The sequence below is a fragment of the Dermochelys coriacea genome, chromosome 1 (genome assembly GCF_009764565.3).
Source record: "Dermochelys coriacea isolate rDerCor1 chromosome 1, rDerCor1.pri.v4, whole genome shotgun sequence".
In the NCBI taxonomy this organism is placed as follows: domain Eukaryota; kingdom Metazoa; phylum Chordata; order Testudines; family Dermochelyidae; genus Dermochelys; species Dermochelys coriacea.
The window spans coordinates 243,472,361-243,493,880 of NC_050068.2; the positions used below are offsets into that span (position 1 = coordinate 243,472,361).

The 21,520-nt window shown below is 44.1% G+C and overlaps 1 protein-coding gene across 1 annotated transcript; it reads right to left on the minus strand.

The window, feature by feature from the left end:
• Positions 1-517: 517 nt before the first annotated feature.
• Positions 518-21,461, minus strand: CCDC77 (coiled-coil domain containing 77). Its single transcript, XM_043506347.1, has 11 exons — positions 21,450-21,461; positions 17,252-17,506; positions 13,263-13,405; positions 11,798-11,894; positions 10,209-10,281; positions 9,821-9,918; positions 8,002-8,150; positions 7,155-7,404; positions 5,901-6,017; positions 5,618-5,770; positions 518-3,094 (listed from the first exon to the last, which is right to left on the minus strand). The coding sequence occupies exons 1-11, from the start codon at positions 21,459-21,461 to the stop codon at positions 2,948-2,950; spliced, it is 1,494 nt and encodes a 497-aa protein (XP_043362282.1). The 3' UTR covers positions 518-2,947.
• Positions 21,462-21,520: the final 59 nt, after the last annotated feature.

Below are 21,520 nucleotides of genomic sequence, written 5' to 3' on the forward strand. Positions count from 1 at the left end.
ACCAGTCCCCATGGGTCTGTCTGACAGCCTTCTCCTTATTATGTACCACTCCGCCAGACTTTGTGTCATCTGCAAATTTTATCAGCAGTGATTTTATATTTACTTCCAGACCATTAATTACAATGTTAAATAGTATTTGGCCTCGTACCTTTCCCCATGAAACCCCACCAGAAACACCCCCATTTGATAATGATTCCTCATTGGCTGCTACTTTTTGATATCTGTCAGTGGCACAGTGATCGGTTATTTAGAGTCACTTTTGAGCTTTGAGCCCCTGGCATTGGTTTGTTTTGGAAACGGACATTGGAAGCAATGCTTTTAAATATACATCACATGAATTTATCAGATATAAGAAAAACAAAAGTAACACTTTGTGCCATCTGCCCTTGGAGGTGACCTATGACAGTTTCCAAAATAAAGAAAGGGATTTACCGAGTCAACACTAGTATAACTTTCGCAGTGGGGAGGGGTTCACGTCCTAGGGACGTACTGAAAATGAAAAGAACAGGAGTACTGGTGGCACCTTAGAGACTAACCAATTTATTTGAGCACAAGCTATCGTGGACTACAGCTCACTTAGCTTGGGCAGCACTTGGGTTTTGCTAGATAGATGCCTTGGCAGCAGAGCAGCAGTACCATGAGGTTTGCTTTGCAATACACACAGGGCCATTACCACGCTGCTGGGTTTTGCCTTTCACATGATAGTCAGTACTGGAAATAGGGAGCTGCGAAGAGAGAAACATTTATTTAAATAACCCGGGATTAAACAACATGCATCTACTGGCTGTCATGTGAAGAAATGCAAATATCTAGCGCGATGAGCAATTCCTTACCTCGGAGGAGCTGAAAAATTGACAAAGCTCAGGAAACCTGACTTCTTAGGAGCAAAAACTTAAGGTAGGTGGAAGCTGCACCACAAGCAGTTAATATTTCATTACACAGTGTGCTTCAGTAAGAGCATCAGGAGCCAGATTTTGATATCCTAACTCACAGTGAGAGCATATTGACTCCCATTGACTTAAGGGAACTCTTGTGTAGTAAGGTGAGACCATTGGGACTTCTAGCCACAGGAATATGCCCCCAACCACCTGGCTAATTTGCAGGCATTGTCAGAGGCAGCAAGTCTGTTACAAAGAGAATGCACCAGTGCAAGAGGACCCTTTGCCTCACCTTCCTCTCACACACAGTATGAGCCAGGACCCACTTTGGCTACCACCCATCAGCCTGACTGAGGTTGGCTATAGTTATCCCTCTCGTGGGACCTTCAGCAAGAAGTGCTAGCAGTAGATCTGATTGGTACGGGGAGGAACCTGTATTAGCCATATCCTTCAAAAAGAGAAGAAAGGGAACCCCTTGCAAGGAATCTTCCAACTTCATTTTTAATTGTAAAAGTCTGGATTACAAAAATTAAAAAAAAAATAAAAATCACAAAAATTGATTCTTTGTCCAGTAAAAAAAAAAAATAAATTAATGGCCCTGATGGGCAATGCCAGAGATCCCAGAAAAAAATCAGGTTTCTGGCATCACATTTGGCAAGAATGGTATAGAGTTGCAGCAAGAAACTCCATCAAGGTACTGAGACATCTTTATACACAGGGTAAGTCGTCTTCCCTTAGTTTGTGTGTAGGAGGAGGTACAGTGGTGAGTTCAAGTTGCAATATGCTGGAATACAAATAAAGGACTATATACCCTGCAAATACAACTAGGCTTTAGACTAGTTACAAACTACTGCTAAGGTCTAGCCTATACTCCAAACTGAAATCATCTTGTTACCTTGTTTGGGGACAAGGGTCATGCAACCAGGCTTGTATTTATAGTATAAACAAGGTCTTTGGCCTCAACTGTTCTAGCCTTTATGCTCCTTCAGAAGTTTTCCACCATTGCTACTGCCCATTTATATCCAGCAGCAGTGAGAGGTGCCAGTGGCTGCCAGTAGTTTAGCCACTGTGTTGTTCAGAGCTGTAGGGTTAGACAACACTGGCAGTTAAAAGGGCAATGGCTGGTCTGTATCAGGACTTCCACCACTGGGGGAGATGAACTGATGGTGTCTAGAGTGCAACCTTTTAGGGAAAAAAGGCGTTAGAGGCGATACAGCTTTGGAGTGGAGAGTAAGAGAAGGTTGGTGGAGGTTTGAGATCAGATCTCACAAAACAAAGAGCTTCATAATGTGAATGTTTCCCTTTCTGGCCTGTCCAGGCTGGCAGAGAATCATGGGAAGAGAAGCAATTTGAAAACACGGTTATGCTGCCCAGGATATATAGGACTTCAGAGGGTTTAGGCAGAATTAAATAGACACTTTCTAGATGAAGTAGGTATCTAGTTTAGAAAATGCAAATTATGTCCTCGGTGCATTAGACATCATAATAAGGTTTAGGGTTAGGGTTTGTCTTTGTTTAAAAACTGCTTTTCTTAATACAGTTCCCATTACTGTAGAACAGGGCCTTATACAGTCCCTTGCTTCTAGAACAGCAACAGGAGGGAACACTTGAGTCCTGGAGGACTAGCTCCTCTCCGTGATTATTAGTTACACATGTAGCTTTTGTTGCGTTTGGCTGCATTCTGGACAGCAGTACATTTTGCCCTGTTGTCATAGTAGGTGAAGGTGCCTAGAGGCTGTAAACATGTCCTATGGAAACATTATATAAAAGTTACAAGAGGACTTTGATACAGTCTACAAATGATCTCATCAATTAGAAAAGGTAGTAGAGCAAGGCATGCTAAGATGAAAGGAATCCCCTCCACCCCCAACCTAGCATTAAATTCCACAAAGTATCCAAGCCCCACAGCACACAGATATATTGTTGATTCACAGCAGGTTATGTATTCTTAAGCTTCTGTCACAGGATGCTGGAAAGCAGATTTATGAAAGTTTTCCTTGAGAATGTGACCTTCCTAGCCTAGCACTGGTCATGTTCTGTGCACTGTTGTGCTGGGTCATACATCTGTGTCAGCAGATCCGTAGCTCATTCTCCAAGCTGTAGATTTTTGCCTTTAGGTTTCTTAGCTCCCCTTGAATTTTCCTTGTTCGTCTGTTCCCTTGGCGGACCTCATGCAGAATTGCGAGGTCCTGGTCTGGTCCGATATTCATGGTCACCTAGAGAGAGAAAGAAAAAAAAATAAAAGCAGAAAAACTTGGTCTGTGGTGTATCATCTGGAGAAAATTATGAAGAGAACAATCCTGTCCAAGGAGATTCATTTGTACCTAGCAAGGGGAGCTACAGCCACAGTGTGTCTGAGCTGCCCTGACATCATACATGGAAAGAAGCCCTAGGATGGAGTGTAGATAATGGTTAGTATCATGGGGATGTCCTACCAGTGCAATGGGAGAGGGATCTCTAAAGTGTAACCTGAAATGTATCAGTAAATGGTCAGCTGTTTAACAAATCATTTTCAGTATGATTTAAAAGGACTCATTAAAATGTGAAATTATATATTTATTACCCAGCTTTTTTGTACTTAAGTCTCAATTGTAGTCTCAGGAGACATCCTCTACAGGTGGTAGTGAGGATGTCTTCTTGCCTTGGCAGAAGACTGTATTTGGTTATCGAATAGTTCTTTTTGATCTAGAATAACCAGAATGATTTAGGATCATGGTTGTTATGTCTAGCCCAGTGGTTCCCAAACTTTAACAGCCCGCGAACCCATTTCACTAAATTGTGAAATCTTGTGAACCCCCTCCTAAAAATGAATATTTCCAGGGATTTAAGTTTATATTTCCTCAGTGTGATGGATGCGCTTGCTTTGCTCTGCATAACTCTTGGAAGTCTGGAACCACTGGAGAAAGATAAAGTCTCAGGTCTGGTTCGGCATCAAGTCTGTTTCTGTATTTGGTTTTCAGATGTGCATACGAGGAAAACGCTTTCTTGTACAAGTAAATTGTTGAAAATGGTAACAAAACTGCAGCAGTTTTTTCTGCCAGAAGGGAGTACTCATTTCTTAAACTCAGCCAAAAGTTGATCAATGACAGATTTCTGACACTCTTTTTCAGTTCGTAATCACAGGACATCTCAATCAATTTCTCTTTTTCCTCAGTGTTCAATATCGGTGTTGAGAAAGTGGTATCGTCGAAAGGGTTGCAAATCCAATCATTATTGCCTGACATAGCTGGAAAATATTCCCTGAAAGTTGTGCAAAGTCCTTTTAGGTGTGCAATTATATTGGTTTTATTGCATTGATCCAACTGAAGTTTATGTTCTGCCAGGAAGTCATGAAGATTACTGAAACAGTTTGATTGTTTTCCAAACAGCTTTACTTCCGCCATAAGGTCTGTCCCTAGGAGGGTGCCCTGCAAGGGACAAATTAGCTTGGACTACCCCCCACATACAGCGTGGCCCCTGCTCGCTCTACCCTCGATGCCAACTTCCCCTTTCTGATAAGAACAGGGATCCGAGCTGCCACCTGCGTGCCTGGGATCTCAGCTGCCGCCCTGCCCACTACAGGGCTCAGGATACTGGCCCTGCGCTGGGGTCTGGTCTGCCAGCTCTGCACTCCGTGAGGCTCCTGCTGCTGGACTCCACTGACCACCGGTCAACTGAGCCCCACTGAGCTCGGGCTGCCGGCCCCGCTCTCCCTGGGGCTCGGGCTGCTGGCCCCGCCCCACTCTCCCTGGGGCTCGGGCTGCCCTGCTCTGTTCTGCTGGCAGCCCGAGCCCCAACTGCCCTGCTCTCCCTGGGGTTCGGGCTGTCTGCCCTGCAACCGGGTCCCACCTGGTGCCTCCAATGTCCAGGGTCCTCTGGCCGCCATTAGTGAAATTTTTCTGGTGAACCCCCTATAACGTTCTGCGAACCCCCAGGGGTTTGCAAACCCCAGTTTGGGAACCACTGGTCTAGCCTGTATATTGTATTTTATTAATGCACCCCCTTGTGGTCATGGATGTAATAAGAATAGAACAATACAATTAGGCTGAAATAATTAACTAGGTATTGACATGGATTTGATTAACCATTTCCTTTTCTTTTCTTAATTTCTGCAAGTTAACCATTTCTTGTGGTATCATTTGAATAACCCTTGCTATGCAGGATATTCCCGAAGTCATTATATTCAATGTATGACCAGCTGAACTTACTTCTGCACTTTGAGCCCTAATTCTTTGCACCAAGTACTCAGGTCTGCTCACACTGAACTTGATGACAAAGCTCTCATTGACTTCACTAAGAGCAGAATCAGTATCTAGAACTGTCAAGAGAAAAGCCAAACAGGTCTGCAACACTCCATACAGAATATACTTCTGCAGTTAATACTTACTTGCCTCACAATCGTGTTGGGAGAATCCGATTTTGTAAAGTGTTTGGAGATAGCAGATGAAAAGCCTTAAAGAAGTAGCATAACTAGATGCCTTAACTACATCCACTGTATAATCACAATCTCTAGTAATCTGGATGCCTATTCAATTAACAGCTATGAGTATTTTTCTCTTCACAATATACATATAACCTGTAACTTTCCATAACACTGAAAGGTACCATATGTTACAAGTATCTAAAGGCCCAAGTGAGGAAAAACAGGAATTTCCAATAACCTAGGCTCCAAAGATTTGAATAATCAACCCTGACACTTCCCCCCAATCCACTGGACCAATACCATCTCAGCCCTTGCCCTGAAGATGATCAATTATTACCTTGAAGAGCTGTTTCTCTATGTCCTTCAACCTCTGTCGAAGTTGCTTGATGTCATTCTTGAAGCCCTCCACCTCCATGCTACGCCGTTTCTCCAGGGCTTCATATCGTTGTGTCATTAGCTGCAAACGCTTCCCCATCTTCTCTGAGCGCTCCTGGGGATAGGAAAGCGCACTAGAATTTGTAGGGAAGGGCACCAACAACAAACATGAATATGCAGAAGGGGAAATCAGATAGACCCAAGAGGCTACAAACCCATCCCGCAGCAGGAGACAGAGGAGATACCTTGAAAAGCTCTCGGCCAACATCTCCTTCTTCACGAATTCTAGCCAGCTCACTCTCCAGAGCAACACATTGCTCTCGGTACATATCTGCCAATCGGTGCACCTGTGTTAGCTGCTCCTGTAAGGAGCAAGAGAAAGAATTAGCATTAACAGATGCTGGAGGCGGGTAGCCAGTACACTCAGCACTTCCCTCCCTAAAGTACACACAGCACTTCCCTCCCTAAAGAACAAAATTGCTCGGCAATTGTCACAACTCTGAGTGCTCTTTGGTGAAGATATCATGACAGAAAATAACTAAATGAGTAGCCCTAGAAATTGGAGTTGGTGCAGGTAGCCAGATAAGAAAGATTAGAGATCTAAGAATGCCAAAACTCCTTCAAATTACAGGATCAACTCTGTTCAGATGAGACATTAAAATACAAAACAAACATGGTTCTAGCCACCATGTAGTCATTAGAACCCACAACCCTTTAAACAACAAACCCCGCAAGGGTTGGTCCCACTGTCCTCAGTCAAAAATTCCCCATCTCACCCTCTGTTTGATTGCTGCTCTCCATCTCAGAGGTTGCTGCATTTCAATGGAGGATAAAGGAATTTTACTTTAGGTATATACTGTGGTTAGTAAACTATTATGGGTACATGTAATATGAGGGCAGTACAAGTTCCCATGGTTCTCCCTTCAAGTATGTTAGTGGCTGAAGGAAAAAACTGATGGCTGGATGGGAGCAGCAGAATTGTGAGCGGTGTTATTCCCAAAAAAGCAGTGTTCTCACAACAGCAGGCAAAACACAGAGAGCGTTCTTACTACCAATAGTTAAGAGAATTTATTCCAAAGGATGGTTGCCCATTTCATGCTTGGAAATACCTAGTCCTAATAAAGAGCTTAAGAGCTGTGCAACGACATGCCACTTGGCAGGTGGAACAAGCTGAGGAGCTACATGCTTGTTTTGGGTGTGGAAGGAGTGGGGGATATTAGTCTTGTGAGACAAAACCCCATGACGTGCCATTATAAACTAACAGAGTTCTAACTTCATAGCATTTTCTCTTTAAAGTTAATAAGCAACAACATCCCCTGTAAAGTGCATCTTTCTATGCCTCAGTCAGCGTAACAAATGTATCCCAGGATGGAGAATTCCCGCTCTAAAACAGGGACCACCAGTTTCTCAATAAAGCACCATGGTGAGATCCAATCCTAGACGCTCTCAAACCTCCATCCATAAACAGTGGATTTCTTTTCCAAGGAAACAGCAATTACCTTGAGTTCTCCACTCTGTGCTTTCCAAATTTCACTCTCTGCTTGAGAAATTGGCTTGATGTCTCTCTCCTTCTCCTTCTTCTTCTCTCTCTCTGGCTCCCTGCTGATAAGCTGATCCCTGCTTACATCAAGCTTCCTCAACAGACAGTCCTTCTCTGCCATCCATGATTTCTCATTGGCTCGTGCATCGAACTTCAGCTGAAGGAAGTCACGCGTGCTCTCATACAACAGGTTTTGAGTCTGATGGAGCCTGAAGTTAGGGATTGCACTAAAGTAATAATATCACTGCCTTCCCCAATTCCCTTCATCATTCACCTGTACTCTCACTGGGAGTTGGAGTGGGCATGGGATGAGAGAGGCCAGGAGCTTCCATCACATACTTTCAAGGGCCAAGTTCTCCAGGGATGAAAGAGGATTTTTAGTTTATGCAATCAATCTCCAATTACATACCAAGCAACTGACCAAATACTCTGCTTTTCTGCCTATTAGGGCATGGCTACACTGGAAACTTCAAAGCGCTGTTATGAGAGTGCTCCTGCGGCAGCGCTTTGAAGTGAAAGTGTGGTTGTGCGAGAGTGCTAGAAGAGAGCTCTCCTAGTATTCTACCTCCACAAGATTAGCTCCGAGTGCTGGGAGCCGGCTCCCAGTGTTGGGAGCCCATTTACACTAGCGCTTTAAAGCGCTGACTTGCTGTGCTCAGGGGAGTGATTTTTCACACCCTGAGCCAGCAAGTTACAGCACTATAAAATGTAAGTGGAGCCAAGCCCTTAGGTTGCAAACTTATAGGTGATTTTTATATTCTGGGTTTCCTGCCATAATTAAACCAGAACCATTCTCTTGCACTCACTTATCTGTCAAGGTTTTGATCTTGTCCTGGTCCCTCTGATGCTGGACCTGCACTTCCTCTATGTGAATCCGCCTGTCCTCTAGCAGTGCATCAAGCTGCTCTTTGGATAACCGGGTCTGCTCTTCCATCTGAGCCTGCAGGGCCTCCACCTGGATTGGCACACAGGGAAGGCATAGAGTGAGATCCTACACCAAGCATGCTGCCCTGCTTGAGAGCCCTGTTTAAATTCCAGGTTAGGCACAGACACAGTGAGAAAACACCCCCTGCCCTATAATGTTTTATTATATAGGTCTAATTTTTCTGCAGGCCTTGAAGTTAGGAGCCATCTGCTTTGGAGTTCTAGAAGTTTCCTGTAACAGGAAAACCCCATGTGAGAAACACACTTTACAGAAGGTAGGCGAGATTCTTCACTCATTACCTGCATTGGGCACAGGAAGGAAAGTGATGGGGCAAAGGTGAATTTAAGTCATTTTTGTGCATCACTAATTCTGGCCCCTGTTGCAATTTCGAGCAGCCCTAGGGTTCTCATCACGCAAATGCTTTTCTTGTTTCATGCCAATCTTACCGCCCTTGTAAATCCATTGCAGAGAGAGCTAAATAGATTGGGAGTAAGTGGGAGGCACTGCAAGGGTAGCATAAAGTGGAGATGGGCATGCCCGGTGTAAGGATAGAGGGAATAGGCAAGCAGCATGTTTGGCTGTCGTATAAACCCATGTGTGACATTGTATGGGATCAGTGGAACACCATTATAATAAAATTGCAAGGAATCTGATCAGATATGCCATGTGATGCAACTGCAAAAATGTTACAAACATAAACCAGATCATCATACTTGGCAAATTGCATCACCTTTGTATTATGAGTTATAGATATGTAGGGTATATATCTGTATTTCAAACTGGTGCTATTCATCTGGGTGACACCCCCAGACAGATTGCCATCAGCACTACCTAGCCTGCCTGATGGCCCACCAAGGGACATCAGCTGTATAATAAACCCATTAAAAGATCAGGGACCACACCTGATGAGCCAGGAAGCCATGTATGGGCATGCCTAAGACAGAAAACTCTAAGGTTTTTCTATGTGCTGTGAAGCTTGTGTTTGGAACACAGGAAGTGCAAGCTTCATGGCAAAAGAATATAAAAGGCAGCTGCATCTTCTCCATTTTGTCTTCAATTCCACTTCCCACCTCTGGAGTAAATTTTCTATAACTGAAGCTCTGAGGAAAGGACTGAACGACCCATCCAAGCTGTGGATGTGTTCCAGAGGGACTTTCAAGCCAGCACACTCACCAACACTGCTAAAAACCTGATACAATATGGACTTTGTAGTCTGTTGTATGCACCAAATTGCTTTACCATTTAACAACTCATCTTGTTCTTTCTTGTATAATAAATCTTTAGTTTTAGACACTAAAGGATTCACTGGCAGGGCGGTATTTTGGGTAAGATCCAAACCTACATTGACGTGGTAAGGTGGCTGTCTCTTTGGGTCAGAAGAACATTTTGTCTATGTGAGCAGAGTTTTGAAATAACTCCTTGTACTGGACTGAGGTGCTGATTGGGAGCCAGAGAACTGGAATGCAGTAAGGGGGCTGTGTGATTCCAATGTTTCCCCCACCCCCTCTTTTTCTTGATAACCAATGTGGGGATAAGCAGCAGTTTGTGACTGGTTGGTGAGTGTTAACCACCAGTCTTTGGGAAAATCTGTTCTCCCTTTTGCAGCATGCCCTGACCTTGCCATTTCCAGTGAAGGCACCCCTGTGTCACACCATGCACAGGCTGAAGTTGCATCTGTTGGGCAGTAAATGCTCTTTTACCTGCAGTAAGAGTGTTTGATTGTCTCTGTGATATCTCTCAGGACTTTCTGGTTTCTCTCCTTTTGCTGCTGGTTTTGATGTGCTTCTTTTAGTGCTTGCTGCAGAGAACAAGATTAATTGAGATAACTACTCCACTCCTTTCTCCGAGCAAGACTTTGCCCAACAGGGAATATTGTAGATGTGCTGGCTGGCCTGAAGGAAAGGAAGAGCTTGCAGCTACTGCTCCACAGCATCTTCCGGCAGGAGTCACTGCAGGAAACATTCTAGCACTGGCTTTGGGGAGCTCATGGCGACTGCACACTTTTCACACATCCAGCACTATCGTGATATTCAGCCACCCTCCAAGTACTTGTCTTTTGACTGGTATGTAAAGTCACTTTTGGGGTACCTGTTCTGCAAGGGTAAGTATCGCTCCGTTCATGTGGATCCCTGGATTTGATTGGTTTTTGAGGAACGGTGACCTACAGGAGCAAAAACAGATCTGTTACCTGAACGTCCTACATTCTGTTCTCTGAGCCCACTCATCAAGAGTGAATACTAGAAGGGTGGGAAAAGACTTAAAAGAGCAGCATGCCCATCGGTGCAGCAGGAGCAAGGTAAGGACGTTTGCAAAAGGAATACCAGCATTGAGAGTAGATGCCCACTATGATGGCGCTGCTTGAACATCACATTTTCCACCTCTTCCGCCATTGTATAGTTCTCAATGATTGGTGATTGGTCCTGTCTTTACTGACTTCAATGGGAACAGGATCAAGCTTTTAGCAAAAGATCCAGCATTCAGATGTGGGAGAGAATGGAAGAGCAACAGTGTCCTTTTTTCCTCCACTTACCCTCTTGCCAGCTGGTGCACTGCAAAACATATGTACAACAAATCTACGTATACCCATACACTTAAATCCTGGAAGAAATCAAAGGCAACAACTGCTTGGTGCAGCTACTGATCCAGATCTAACTTGTGTGCTGAGATCCACTCAATGCAAGAAGAAAAAGCAGCCATCAGGGAGCTGATACAGTTCCCTCGTTCTCATGGTGCTTCTGCAATGGCTCCAGCACTTGCACCAGCTGGCCACAATCCCCAAGACACAAGTATGCTAGTAAGGAATTAGCTTTGGACATGTCCCTTCCCCACTCCCTCTGCCAGGGCCAGTTAAACTATCTGAACCAACTGAAAGCTCCTGCACACAAAGGAAATTCAGGGCTGCTTTCAGGGACTTTTGCACAACCTGAGCAGTGAAGATGGCAGCAAGCAGCCTTTTAAAGCTTTTTTAGCAGATTACACAACTGGGAGCCAATCACGCTCTCCGGCGGGAAATTAAAAACAAATCCAAAAAAAAAAAAAAAAAAAAAGTGGGGGGATGGGGGACAGAAGCCCAGCCCCCATGGGCAAGCCCCAAAACAAGCAACACACTACTTAAAGAAATGAATAGGCAATTACATACACAAAAGAAGCTTATATAGACTTGCTGGACACCACCTTGGCAGCCTGCAGGGGGGACTAGACAACAGTAGAGAATGTGGCCCATTATTTCAAGTCTCACTCTGCACCCTCACATCACAGGAGGCCCTGCTTTTTTCCCCACTCTTCATGCCGTGCATCACAACCGTGACCTTTCTGGTCAAACAGGACTACATACACCCAGCTTCAGATCCCCCCCACAATGCTGTGGAGAGTCACCACTCTTGAAACTTGGCACACTTGCTCTCCTGGAGGACAACATACTTCCTTTGCAGCTCTCCTGTGCAAGAAATGAAACCCGGATTGCCCAGCACTAACTACCAAGACAATGGGAAGGCCTCACTCTTTGTCTCGAGTCCCAGCACTAGTTTATTACAGTGTGTATCAGACCAACACAGAGCCAGCTGAATTTCAAACATCCACATTTTCTGGCAACTCACTGTGTAGAGCTTCTAGGGGCTGAACCCAAAGTAAAGTCTGCCAGAAAGGTGGCAAACGGGCTTCCCAATGAATGGTTTTACCTTGTGTGGAGGCTCCTTATGAAAATAGGTAATTTCTCCTGCGTCTGTTCCCACCAAAGCCAAGAGATGCTGAATCTTTTTTCTGTCTTCCAGCTCCCTGGAATTCATGGAGAAGCATCAGCACATTTCTATTCCAAAATGCATCAAGCCTGTACTCTCTCTAAAGGGTTGTTACTGTAGTTAAAGGAGCAGCTCTAACCTGTTCTTCAGATTGTCACAGCCCATGAGACAATGTTGTCCTTAAGCCAGACTGCAAGAGATCCAGTTAACACTGAAGATGCATGGGAGGAGCTTCCATTCTGCTGGTGCACTGAGGAATTCCCCTTTTAGAACAGCCTGATAGTGGTACATGGGCTTATATAGGGATGGCAGATACTGAAAGGACATGGACTGTGAATTTTATTAATAAAAGCTCATAGTCCAGGGGGAATATGACCTAGTTAGGAAGACTTTAATCCTGTAGCACTTCTGCTTTTCAGAAGACTGTGAAACCTCCTTTGCCTCAGAAGCCCACGTATTCCACCACAGTCCGGAATGTGATGGATATACAGGGTTTTAGGATATACAGGGTTTGAGGGTACACAAGAACACTTTACCCACCACACATAAAAGGAGACCCCATCAAGCCAACCAAAAACTGCTGAGATTAATTCCCATCTGGAGTTCAGAAGCATCTTAGGGAGGCATGTGCTACTTAGAGCTAACTTGGTGCAGCTGAGCCTATTCAGGGTCATTACATTAACACAGACAAACAGGGGGTGTTGACCAGAAGACAAAACAGGTAGCTCTAGGAAAACAGAGGAGTTACCCTCTTTGGTCTGTGTTTTCTATGAGTTTCCTGCTTCTAAAACTGCATAGAGGAAATGCAGCTAAAGAATTATGCCAAGCTCACATCAAGCTGAGTTAAAGCAGAACCTCCAAGCTGAAATAGGTGATTTTGTGATCAAACCTGACCCTTTGGTAAACTTTCGCTCTTTGTTATAGCAAGTCCCTGTTTTGTGGGCCTATGTTCTGCAGCAAGATCCTTGGTTTCTCTGGTACAGCAGACTAGGAGTCCTGCAGCACAGTAATTTCACTTTTTTTAAAAAAGGAAGTTTGTAATAATTGAATAATAGTCAGTACAGTAGGTCAGCATAGAAAGGAGGAGCAACAGCAGTATTTCTTTTGTCCAGTTCAGCGTTTGGGAAGATTGCATTGGGCCTGATCCTCAGAAGTGTGGCACACCTGCAATTTCCACTGACTTTAGACCCATAGTGAGATTAATGACAACTTGTACTATAGTGCCTAGGTGCTGCAGTTATAGAGCAGGACACTGTGCAATTTGCTGTACAGACACAGAATAAAAAGCTTTCAAGATGGCTCTACTAATTCATGTGGCTTCCGGAAACACTACCTGCCCATGAGAAACAGCGAATATAACTCTTCCCCGTACCATCTCCAGCCCTATCCCCTCCCAGCTCTGCACCTGATTTTCAGCCGATCATTCTCAGCGTAGAGGCGCAGCACATGTTCCCTTTCCTGAAAGAGATAAACTTGCATGTCGCTCAAAGCCGTCTGTAACTCGGCAATCTCCTGTTCCCGTTGACGCATTTCCCACTGTAGTTTGTGCTATGGAGAGAAAACAGGGCATGTGAAATGATACTGACAACAGAGACAAAGAGCATCTTTTGCCTCAGATGACCCTAGCCTGCATCTAAAACTAGCAGCTGTTAGTGTGTCAAATGACTAGGCTTGGCAGAATTTTGTTTTTATTTATAATTGATGAATATTACAAAATTTTATTTTTTATCAATTTAAGTTTTCAGGAATGAGTAAAATTATGTTTTAAAGCATTTTTTTAAAATTTTTATCACTTAAATTTTCCACAGTTGCTGGAGCTTATGGGGATGGGGCATGTCAGGCAACACTGATGACAGCAGACACTGAGATTCAAAACATTAAAGCTTTATAACCATTAAAACATCATATGTCAAAACATACAAAGTAAACAGCCTTAAATCAAATTTTAATAAGTTCTCAAGTGACATTTTTCTTACTTTGCCTATTTGTAAATTTTGATAATTGATGGAAATATTTTTTTCATCAGTTTGTGTGTGTACCTTGAAATACATTTATCAACATTTACTGATAAACTAATTCTTTCAAGTTCACAAATAGCTACTAGGCAGCTCTCCAACACCACTTTCTACAAGCCATTACCCTCTGATCCCACTGAGAGTTACCAAAAGAAACTACAGCATTTGCTCAAGAAACTCCCTGGAAAAGCACAAGAACAAATCCGCACAGACACACCCCTGGAGCCCCGACCTGGGGTATTCTATCTGCTACCCAAGATCCATAAACCTGGAAATCCTGGACGCCCCATCATCTCAGGCATTGGCACCCTGACAGCAGGATTGTCTGGCTATGTAGACTCCCTCCTCAGGCCCTTCATTACCAGCACTCCCAGCTATCTTCGAGACACCACTGACTTCCTGAGGAAACTACAGTCCATTGGTGATCTTTCTAAAAACACCATCCTAGCCACTATGGATGTAGAAGCCCTCTACACCAACATTCCACACAAAGATGGACTACAAGCCGTCAGGAACAGTATCCCCGATACTGTCACGGCTAACCTGGTGGCTGAACTTTGTGACTTTGTCCTCACCCATAACTATTTCACATTTGGGGACAATGTATACCTTCAAATCAGCGGCACTGCAATGGGTACCCGCATGGCCCCACAGTATGCCAACATTTTTATGGCTGACTTAGAACAACGCTTCCTCAGCTCTCGTCCCCTAATGCCCCTACTCTATTTGCGCTACATTGATGACATCTTCATCATCTGGACCCATGGAAAAGAAGCTCTTGAGGAATTCCACCATGATTTCAACAATTTCCATCTCACCATCAACCTCAGCCTGGACCAGTCCACACAAGAGATCCACTTCCTGGACACTACGGTGCTAATAAGCGATGGTCACATAAACACCACCCTGTATCGGAAACCTACTGACCGCTATTCCTACCTACATGCCTCTAGCTTTCATCCAGATCATACCACTCGATCCATTGTCTACAGCCAAGCGCTCCGATATAACCGCATTTGCTCCAACCCCTCAGACAGAGACAAACACCTACAAGATCTCTATCATGCATTCCTACAACTACAATACCCACCTGCTGAAGTGAAGAAACAGATTGACAGAGCCAGAAGAGTACCCAGAAGTCACCTACTACAGGACAGGCCCAACAAAGAAAACAACAGAACGCCACTAGCCATCACCTTCAGCCCCCAACTAAAAGCTCTCCAACGCATCATCAAGGATCTACAACCTATCCTGAAGGACGACCCATCACTCTCACAGATCTTGGGAGACAGACCAGTCCTTGCTTACAGACAGCCCCCCAATCTGAAGCAAATACTCACCAGCAACCACACACCACACAACAGAACCACTAACCCAGGAACCTATCCTTGCAACAAAGCCCGTTGCCAACTCTGTCCACATATCTATTCAGGGGATACCATCATAGGGCCTAATCACATCAGCCACACTATCAGAGGCTCGTTCACCTGCGCATCTACCAATGTGATATATGCCATCATGTGCCAGCAATGCCCCTCTGCCATGTACATTGGCCAAACTGGACAGTCTCTACGTAAAAGAATGAATGGACACAAATCAGACGTCAAGAATTATAACATTCAAAAACCAGTTGGAGAACACTTCAATCTCCCTGGTCACTCGATTACAGACCTAAGAGTGCCTATACTTCAACAAAAAAGCTTCAAAAACAGACTCCAACGAGAGACTGCTGAATTGGAATTAATTTGCAAACTGGATACAATTAACTTAGGCTTGAATAGAGACTGGGAATGGATGAGTCATTACACAAAGTAAAACTATTTCCCCATGGTATTTCTCCCTCCCACCCCACCCCTCACTGTTCCTCTGATATTCTTGTTAACTGCTGGAATTAGCCTACCTTACTTGTCACCATGAAAGGTTTTCCTCCTTCCCCCCCCCTGCTGCTGGTGATGGCTTATCTTAAGTGATCACTCTCCTTACAGTGTGTATGATAAACCCATTGTTTCATGTTCTCTGTGTGTGTGTGTGTGTGTATATATAAATCTCTCCTCTGTTTTTACCACCAAATGCATCCGATGAAGTGAGCTGTAGCTCACGAAAGCTTATGCTCTAATAAATTTGTTAGTCTCTAAGGTGCCACAAGTACTCCTTTTCTTTTTGCGAATACAGACTAACACGGCTGCTACTCTGAAAAAAGTTCACAAATGACTCTTAATTTGGATCACCAAACTTTAACCAGCAGAGGGCAGTATTGGCAGCTTGTCTGGAGAAGACTTCAACAGCAAGCTCCTGCCCACAGAGACTGTAGCTCCCACCATGCAATGCTCTGCCTCGATCCAAGTGATCATGAAATATTAAACAAAATGGAACAACTTATCCTAGATGTTATTTTCAAAAACCTCCTATGGGTTAAGATTGGGGTACTGCAGGGTTTAATAATAAGTATTCTGACCAATTACAAAATTGGCTTAGTGATCATGGTTTTCATGGGGGAGAAGTAACTAACTCTCAGAAGAGCATTTCTGTAGGAGAGGGACCTGAGAGACCTGCAGTGTTTGGCGCCTTTCCCCACTTTGACCCAGATGTGCAGCTGAGATATTTCCTACATCTCCTGAGGGTTCTCAGTCTGTTTCAGAGATTGCTGATTCACGAGCAGCTCAGCATATAATGTTTTAAAAGGTGATCACTCCTCTCCCAACCACCTCCTCAGTAGAAAAAGTGCCAATTTTATAGGACACAGCTATACATCTGCTTGATGTAGTGAGATATTAGGAGATCATCCGGCTTGTTAGAAGAAGCTCCATTTTATAGGATAGTTTTTACTTAAGATTATAGGCTCTTTGGGCCAGGAACCATTTTTATGATGTTTGTACAGCACCTAGCACAATGAGGTCATGACTGGGGCTCCCAGGTGCTACTGCAATACAAATAAAGTCTGTCCCAATAAAATGCTCATTAATTTTGGCCAAATGACCATTCACTCTTCATAGGTCCAATGTGGAGTGCAGGGCAAAGGAAAAGGGTAGTGCAACAGACCAGGTGAACATCTAACCCAGTGTTCAAAGGTTAAGAAAACTCCCAACAGCGTAAAGGCTGCCCACAAGTAGAGCACAATAAACTAAAACAAAAGGACTTATCACAGTCAGCATTTCTTCCCACTGGCTCCTAAATTGGGAGACCAGATGGCCAGAATTCACTCAATTCTAGGGACTCAAGACATAGTGATTCCCCTTCAGCTCAGTCCTACCACATTCCCCAGCAACTCCCGTCATGAATTATGTCAGTGATGTTAAGTCTTCAACTAAAGGAGAGTATTAATCCTTTCTCTGCCAACCAATGGTGTATATACGTAGTCCATCACCAGTAAGCTATTTACCTGCTCATCATACGTTCCTTTGTACCTCTCTAGCCTTTTCAAAAGGTCCTCGTGTTCTTCATCAAACTCAGCGATCTTCTTGCGATAGTATTCCAGCAGCTCTCGGGAGGGACGGAGGAAGGCCAGGCGCTCACTGATGGAAGGGAGAGGAGTAGAATCCCCCTGACTTGGAGTTGGAGAATTGGTATACCTGGAGGAGACATGGGGGGCTGCCAATCTGGACAGAATAGTGAAAAAAACACACAAAACATGCTGCTAAAACAAAGATGATGAAGGAACCAATGGCCATTCATTCATACAAGCTTACTGTATCTTACAATGACGACTGTTCTTGTGGCAGAATTACTTTCTCAGACAAAGTTTGAATTCCACACAATAACTGCACTAGGATAATGTTAATCTGATTTTAAGGATATCACCTTTTTTTTAAAAAAATTGTGTTTAGGTGTAGTACTACAATACATTTAGTTCACATCTTCTCTGCCTCCAACAATCTGAGCTCAACATTACTGAAACAGGATGTGTGGCATTTTGGAGATACAAGTGCCTTAATGACAGGTTTCAAAGTAGCAGCCATGTTAGTCTGTATTCGCAAAAAAAAAAAAAAAAAAAAAGGAGCACTGAATTTAGCCGTATAGAGTGGAAATCTGTCAACTTCATGAAAAAAAAAAAAACTCGTACAGATACAGACAGACGACATCTTCCTCTCCAAATGCAAACAGATGGACATCATACCGAAAGGACTGAACGTCAAAAATCCATTACAATCTACATACCAAAAAGAAAAGGAGTACTTGTGGCACCTTAGAGACTAACAAATTTATTAGAGCATAAGCTTTCGTGAGCTACAGCTCACGAAAGCTTATGCTCTAATAAATTTGTTAGTCTCTAAGGTGCCACAAGTACTCCTTTTCTTTTTGCGAATACAGACTAACACAGCTGCTACTCTGAAACCTGTAATCTACATACCACACAGACTATGCTGACAGCTTGTGCCACACACACTCAAAGAAACTGCGGAACCACCTGATCAACATCCTCTACAGCAAACAGGGAAAGATTAAGAATGAGCTCTCAAAACTGGATACTCTCATAAAGAACCAACCTTCCACACAAACGTCCTCGTGGCTGGACTTTACAAAAACTAGGCAAGCCATTTACAACACACACTTTGCTTCTCTACAAAAGAAAAAGGACACTAAGCTATCTAAACTACTACATGCCACAAGGGGCCACAACAGTGGTTCCCGTAACCCACTCAGCAATATTGTTAATCTATCCAACTATACTCTTAGCCCAGCAGAAGAATCTGTCCTATCTCGGGGCCTCTCCTTTTGCCCCTCCACCCCCACGAAAATGATACAGTTCTGTGGTGACCTAGAATCCTATTTTCGACGTCTCCGACTCAAGGAATATTTCCAACACACCTCTGACCAACATATTAACCCACAGAGACCTTCCTACCAAACACTACAAAAAGAAGGATTCTGGGTGGACTCCTCCTGAAGGTCGAAACAGCAGCCTGGACTTCTACATAGAGTGCTTCCGCCGATGTCCACGAGCTGAAATGGTGGAAAAGCAGCATCGCTTGCCCCATAACCTCAACCATGCAGAACACAATGCCATCCACAGCCTCAGAAACAACTCTGACATCATAATCAAAAAGGCTGACAAAGGAGGTGCTGTCGTCATCATGAATAGGTCGGAGTATGAACAAGAGGCTACTAGGCAACTCTCTAACACCACTTTCTACAAGCCATTACCCTCTGATCCCACTGAGAGTTACCAAAAGAAACTACAGCATTTGCTCAAGAAACTCCCTGAAAATGCACAAGAACAAATCCGCACAGACACACCCCTAGAACCCCGACCTGGGGTATTCTATCTGCTACACAAGATCCACAAACCTGGAAATCCTGGACGCCCCATCATCTCAAGCATTGGCACCCTGACAGCAGGATTGTCTGGCTATGTAGACTCCCTCCTCAGGCCCTACATTACCAGCACTCCCAGCTATCTTCGAGACACCAGTGACTTCCTGAGCAAACTACAGTCCATTGGTGATCTTCCTAAAAACACCATCCTAGCCACTATGGATGTAGAAGCCCTCTACACCAACATTCCACACAAAGATGGACTACAAGCCGTCAGGAACAGTATCCCCGATACTGTCACGGCTAACCTGGTGGCTGAACTTTGTGACTTTGTCCTCACCCATAACTATTTCACATTTGGGGACAATGTATACCTTCAAGTCAGCGGCACTGCGATGGGTACCCGCATAGCCCCACAGTATGCCAACATTTTTATGGCTGACTTAGAACAACGCTTCCTCAGCTCTTGTCTCCTAATGCCCCTACTCTACTTGCGCTACATTGATGACATCTTCATCATCTGGACCCATGGAAAAGAAGCCCTTGAGGAATTCCACCACGATTTCAACAATTTCCATCCCACCATCAACCTCAGCCTGGACCAGTCCACACAAGAGATCCACTTCCTGGACACTACGGTACTAATAAGCGACGGTAACATAAACACCACCCTGTATCGGAAACCTACTGACCGCTATTCCTACCTACATGCCTCTAGCTTTCATCCAGATCATACCACTCGATCCATTGTCTACAGGCAAGCGCTCCGATATAACCGCATTTGCTCCAACCCCTCAGACAGAGACAAACACCTACAAGATCTCTATCATGCATTCCTACAACTACAATACCCACCTGCTGAAGTGAAGAAACAGATTGACAGACCCAGAAGAGTACCCAGAAGTCATCTACTACAGGACAGACCCAACAAAGAAAATAACAGAACACCACTAGCCATCACCTTCAGCCCCCAACTAAAAGCTCTCCAACGCATCATCCAGGATCTACAACCTATCCTGAAGGACGACCCATCACTCTCACAGATCTTGGGAGACAGACCAGTCCTTGCTTACAGACAGCCCCCCAATCTGAAGCAAATACTCACCAGCAACCACACACCACACAACAGAACCACCAACCCAGGAACCTATCCTTGCAACAAAGCCCGTTGCCAACTCTGTCCACATATCTATTCAGGGGACACCATCATAGGGCCTAATCACATCAGCCACACTATCAGAGGCTCGTTCACCTGCGCATCTACCAATGTGATATATGCCATCATGTGCCAGCAATGCCCCTCTGCCATGTACATTGGCCAAACTGGACAGTCTCTACGTAAAAGAATGAATGGACACAAATCAGACGTCAAGAATTACAACATTCAAAAACCAGTCGGAGAACACTTCAACCTCTCTGGTCACTCGATTACAGACCTAAGAGTGGCTATCCTTCAACAAAAAAGCTTCAAAAACAGACTCCAACGAGAGACTGCTGAATTGGAATTAATTTGCAAACTGGATACAATTAACTTAGGCTTGAATAGAGACTGGGAATGGATGAGTCATTACACAAAGTAAAACTATTTCCCCATGTTATTTCTCCCCCCACCCAACCCCCCACTGTTCCTCAAATATTCTTGTTAACTGCTGGAAATAGCCTACCTTGCTTGTCACCATGAAAGGTTTTCCTCCTTTCCCCCCCTGCTGCTGGTGATGGCTTATCTTAAGTAATCACTCTCCTTACAGTGTGTATGATAAACCCATTGTTTCATGTTCTCTGTGTGTGTATATCAATCTCCCCTCTGTTTTTTCCACCAAATGCATCCCACGAAGTGAGCTGTAGCTCACGAAAGCTTATGCTCTAATAAATTTGTTAGTCTCTAAGGTGCCACAAGTACTCCTTTTCTAAGTGCCTTAATGTGGAACTATGCAGTGTTGTAGCTGTGTTGGATATTAGACACACAATGTGGATGAGGTAATATTTTCTAATTGGACCAACTTCTGTTGGTGAGAGAGACAAGCTTTCGAGCTCCATAGAACTCTTCCTCAGGTGTGGAAAGGTATTCAGGATTTATGGCTTATTACAATAATTTGTAAACCACTAACCCCCCTTTCGGTGTTATGGCTACAGGGGTGTTAACAGGCTGCTTCACCTTGAATGCTCCCTTAGAATATGTGCTAACTACTTATGCTAAACTATCTGTTTGATCTTATATTTAGTTAGGAAAGTCTTAGTACCTTTCCCAGACCTGAAGAAGAGCTCTGTGTAGCTCAAAAGCTTGTCTTCTCACCAACAGAAGTTGGTCCAATAAAAGATATTACCTTGCCCACCATGTCTCTTTAGTGTGGAACTGTTTGCTCACCCAAGTGTGGTAGGGAGGGAGGTGCCTGTT

Bases quoted from the DNA above. Each gene is read 5' to 3' on its own strand.
- CCDC77 (XM_043506347.1), bottom strand. The intron at 8,151-9,820 runs GTAAAAGAGCAT...GTGCCAATCCAG, and splicing joins ATCAAACACTCTTACTGCAG to GTGGAGGCCCTGCAGGCTCA. The intron at 7,405-8,001 runs GTGAGTGCAAGA...CCCTAACTTCAG, and splicing joins ATCAAAACCTTGACAGATAA to GCTCCATCAGACTCAAAACC.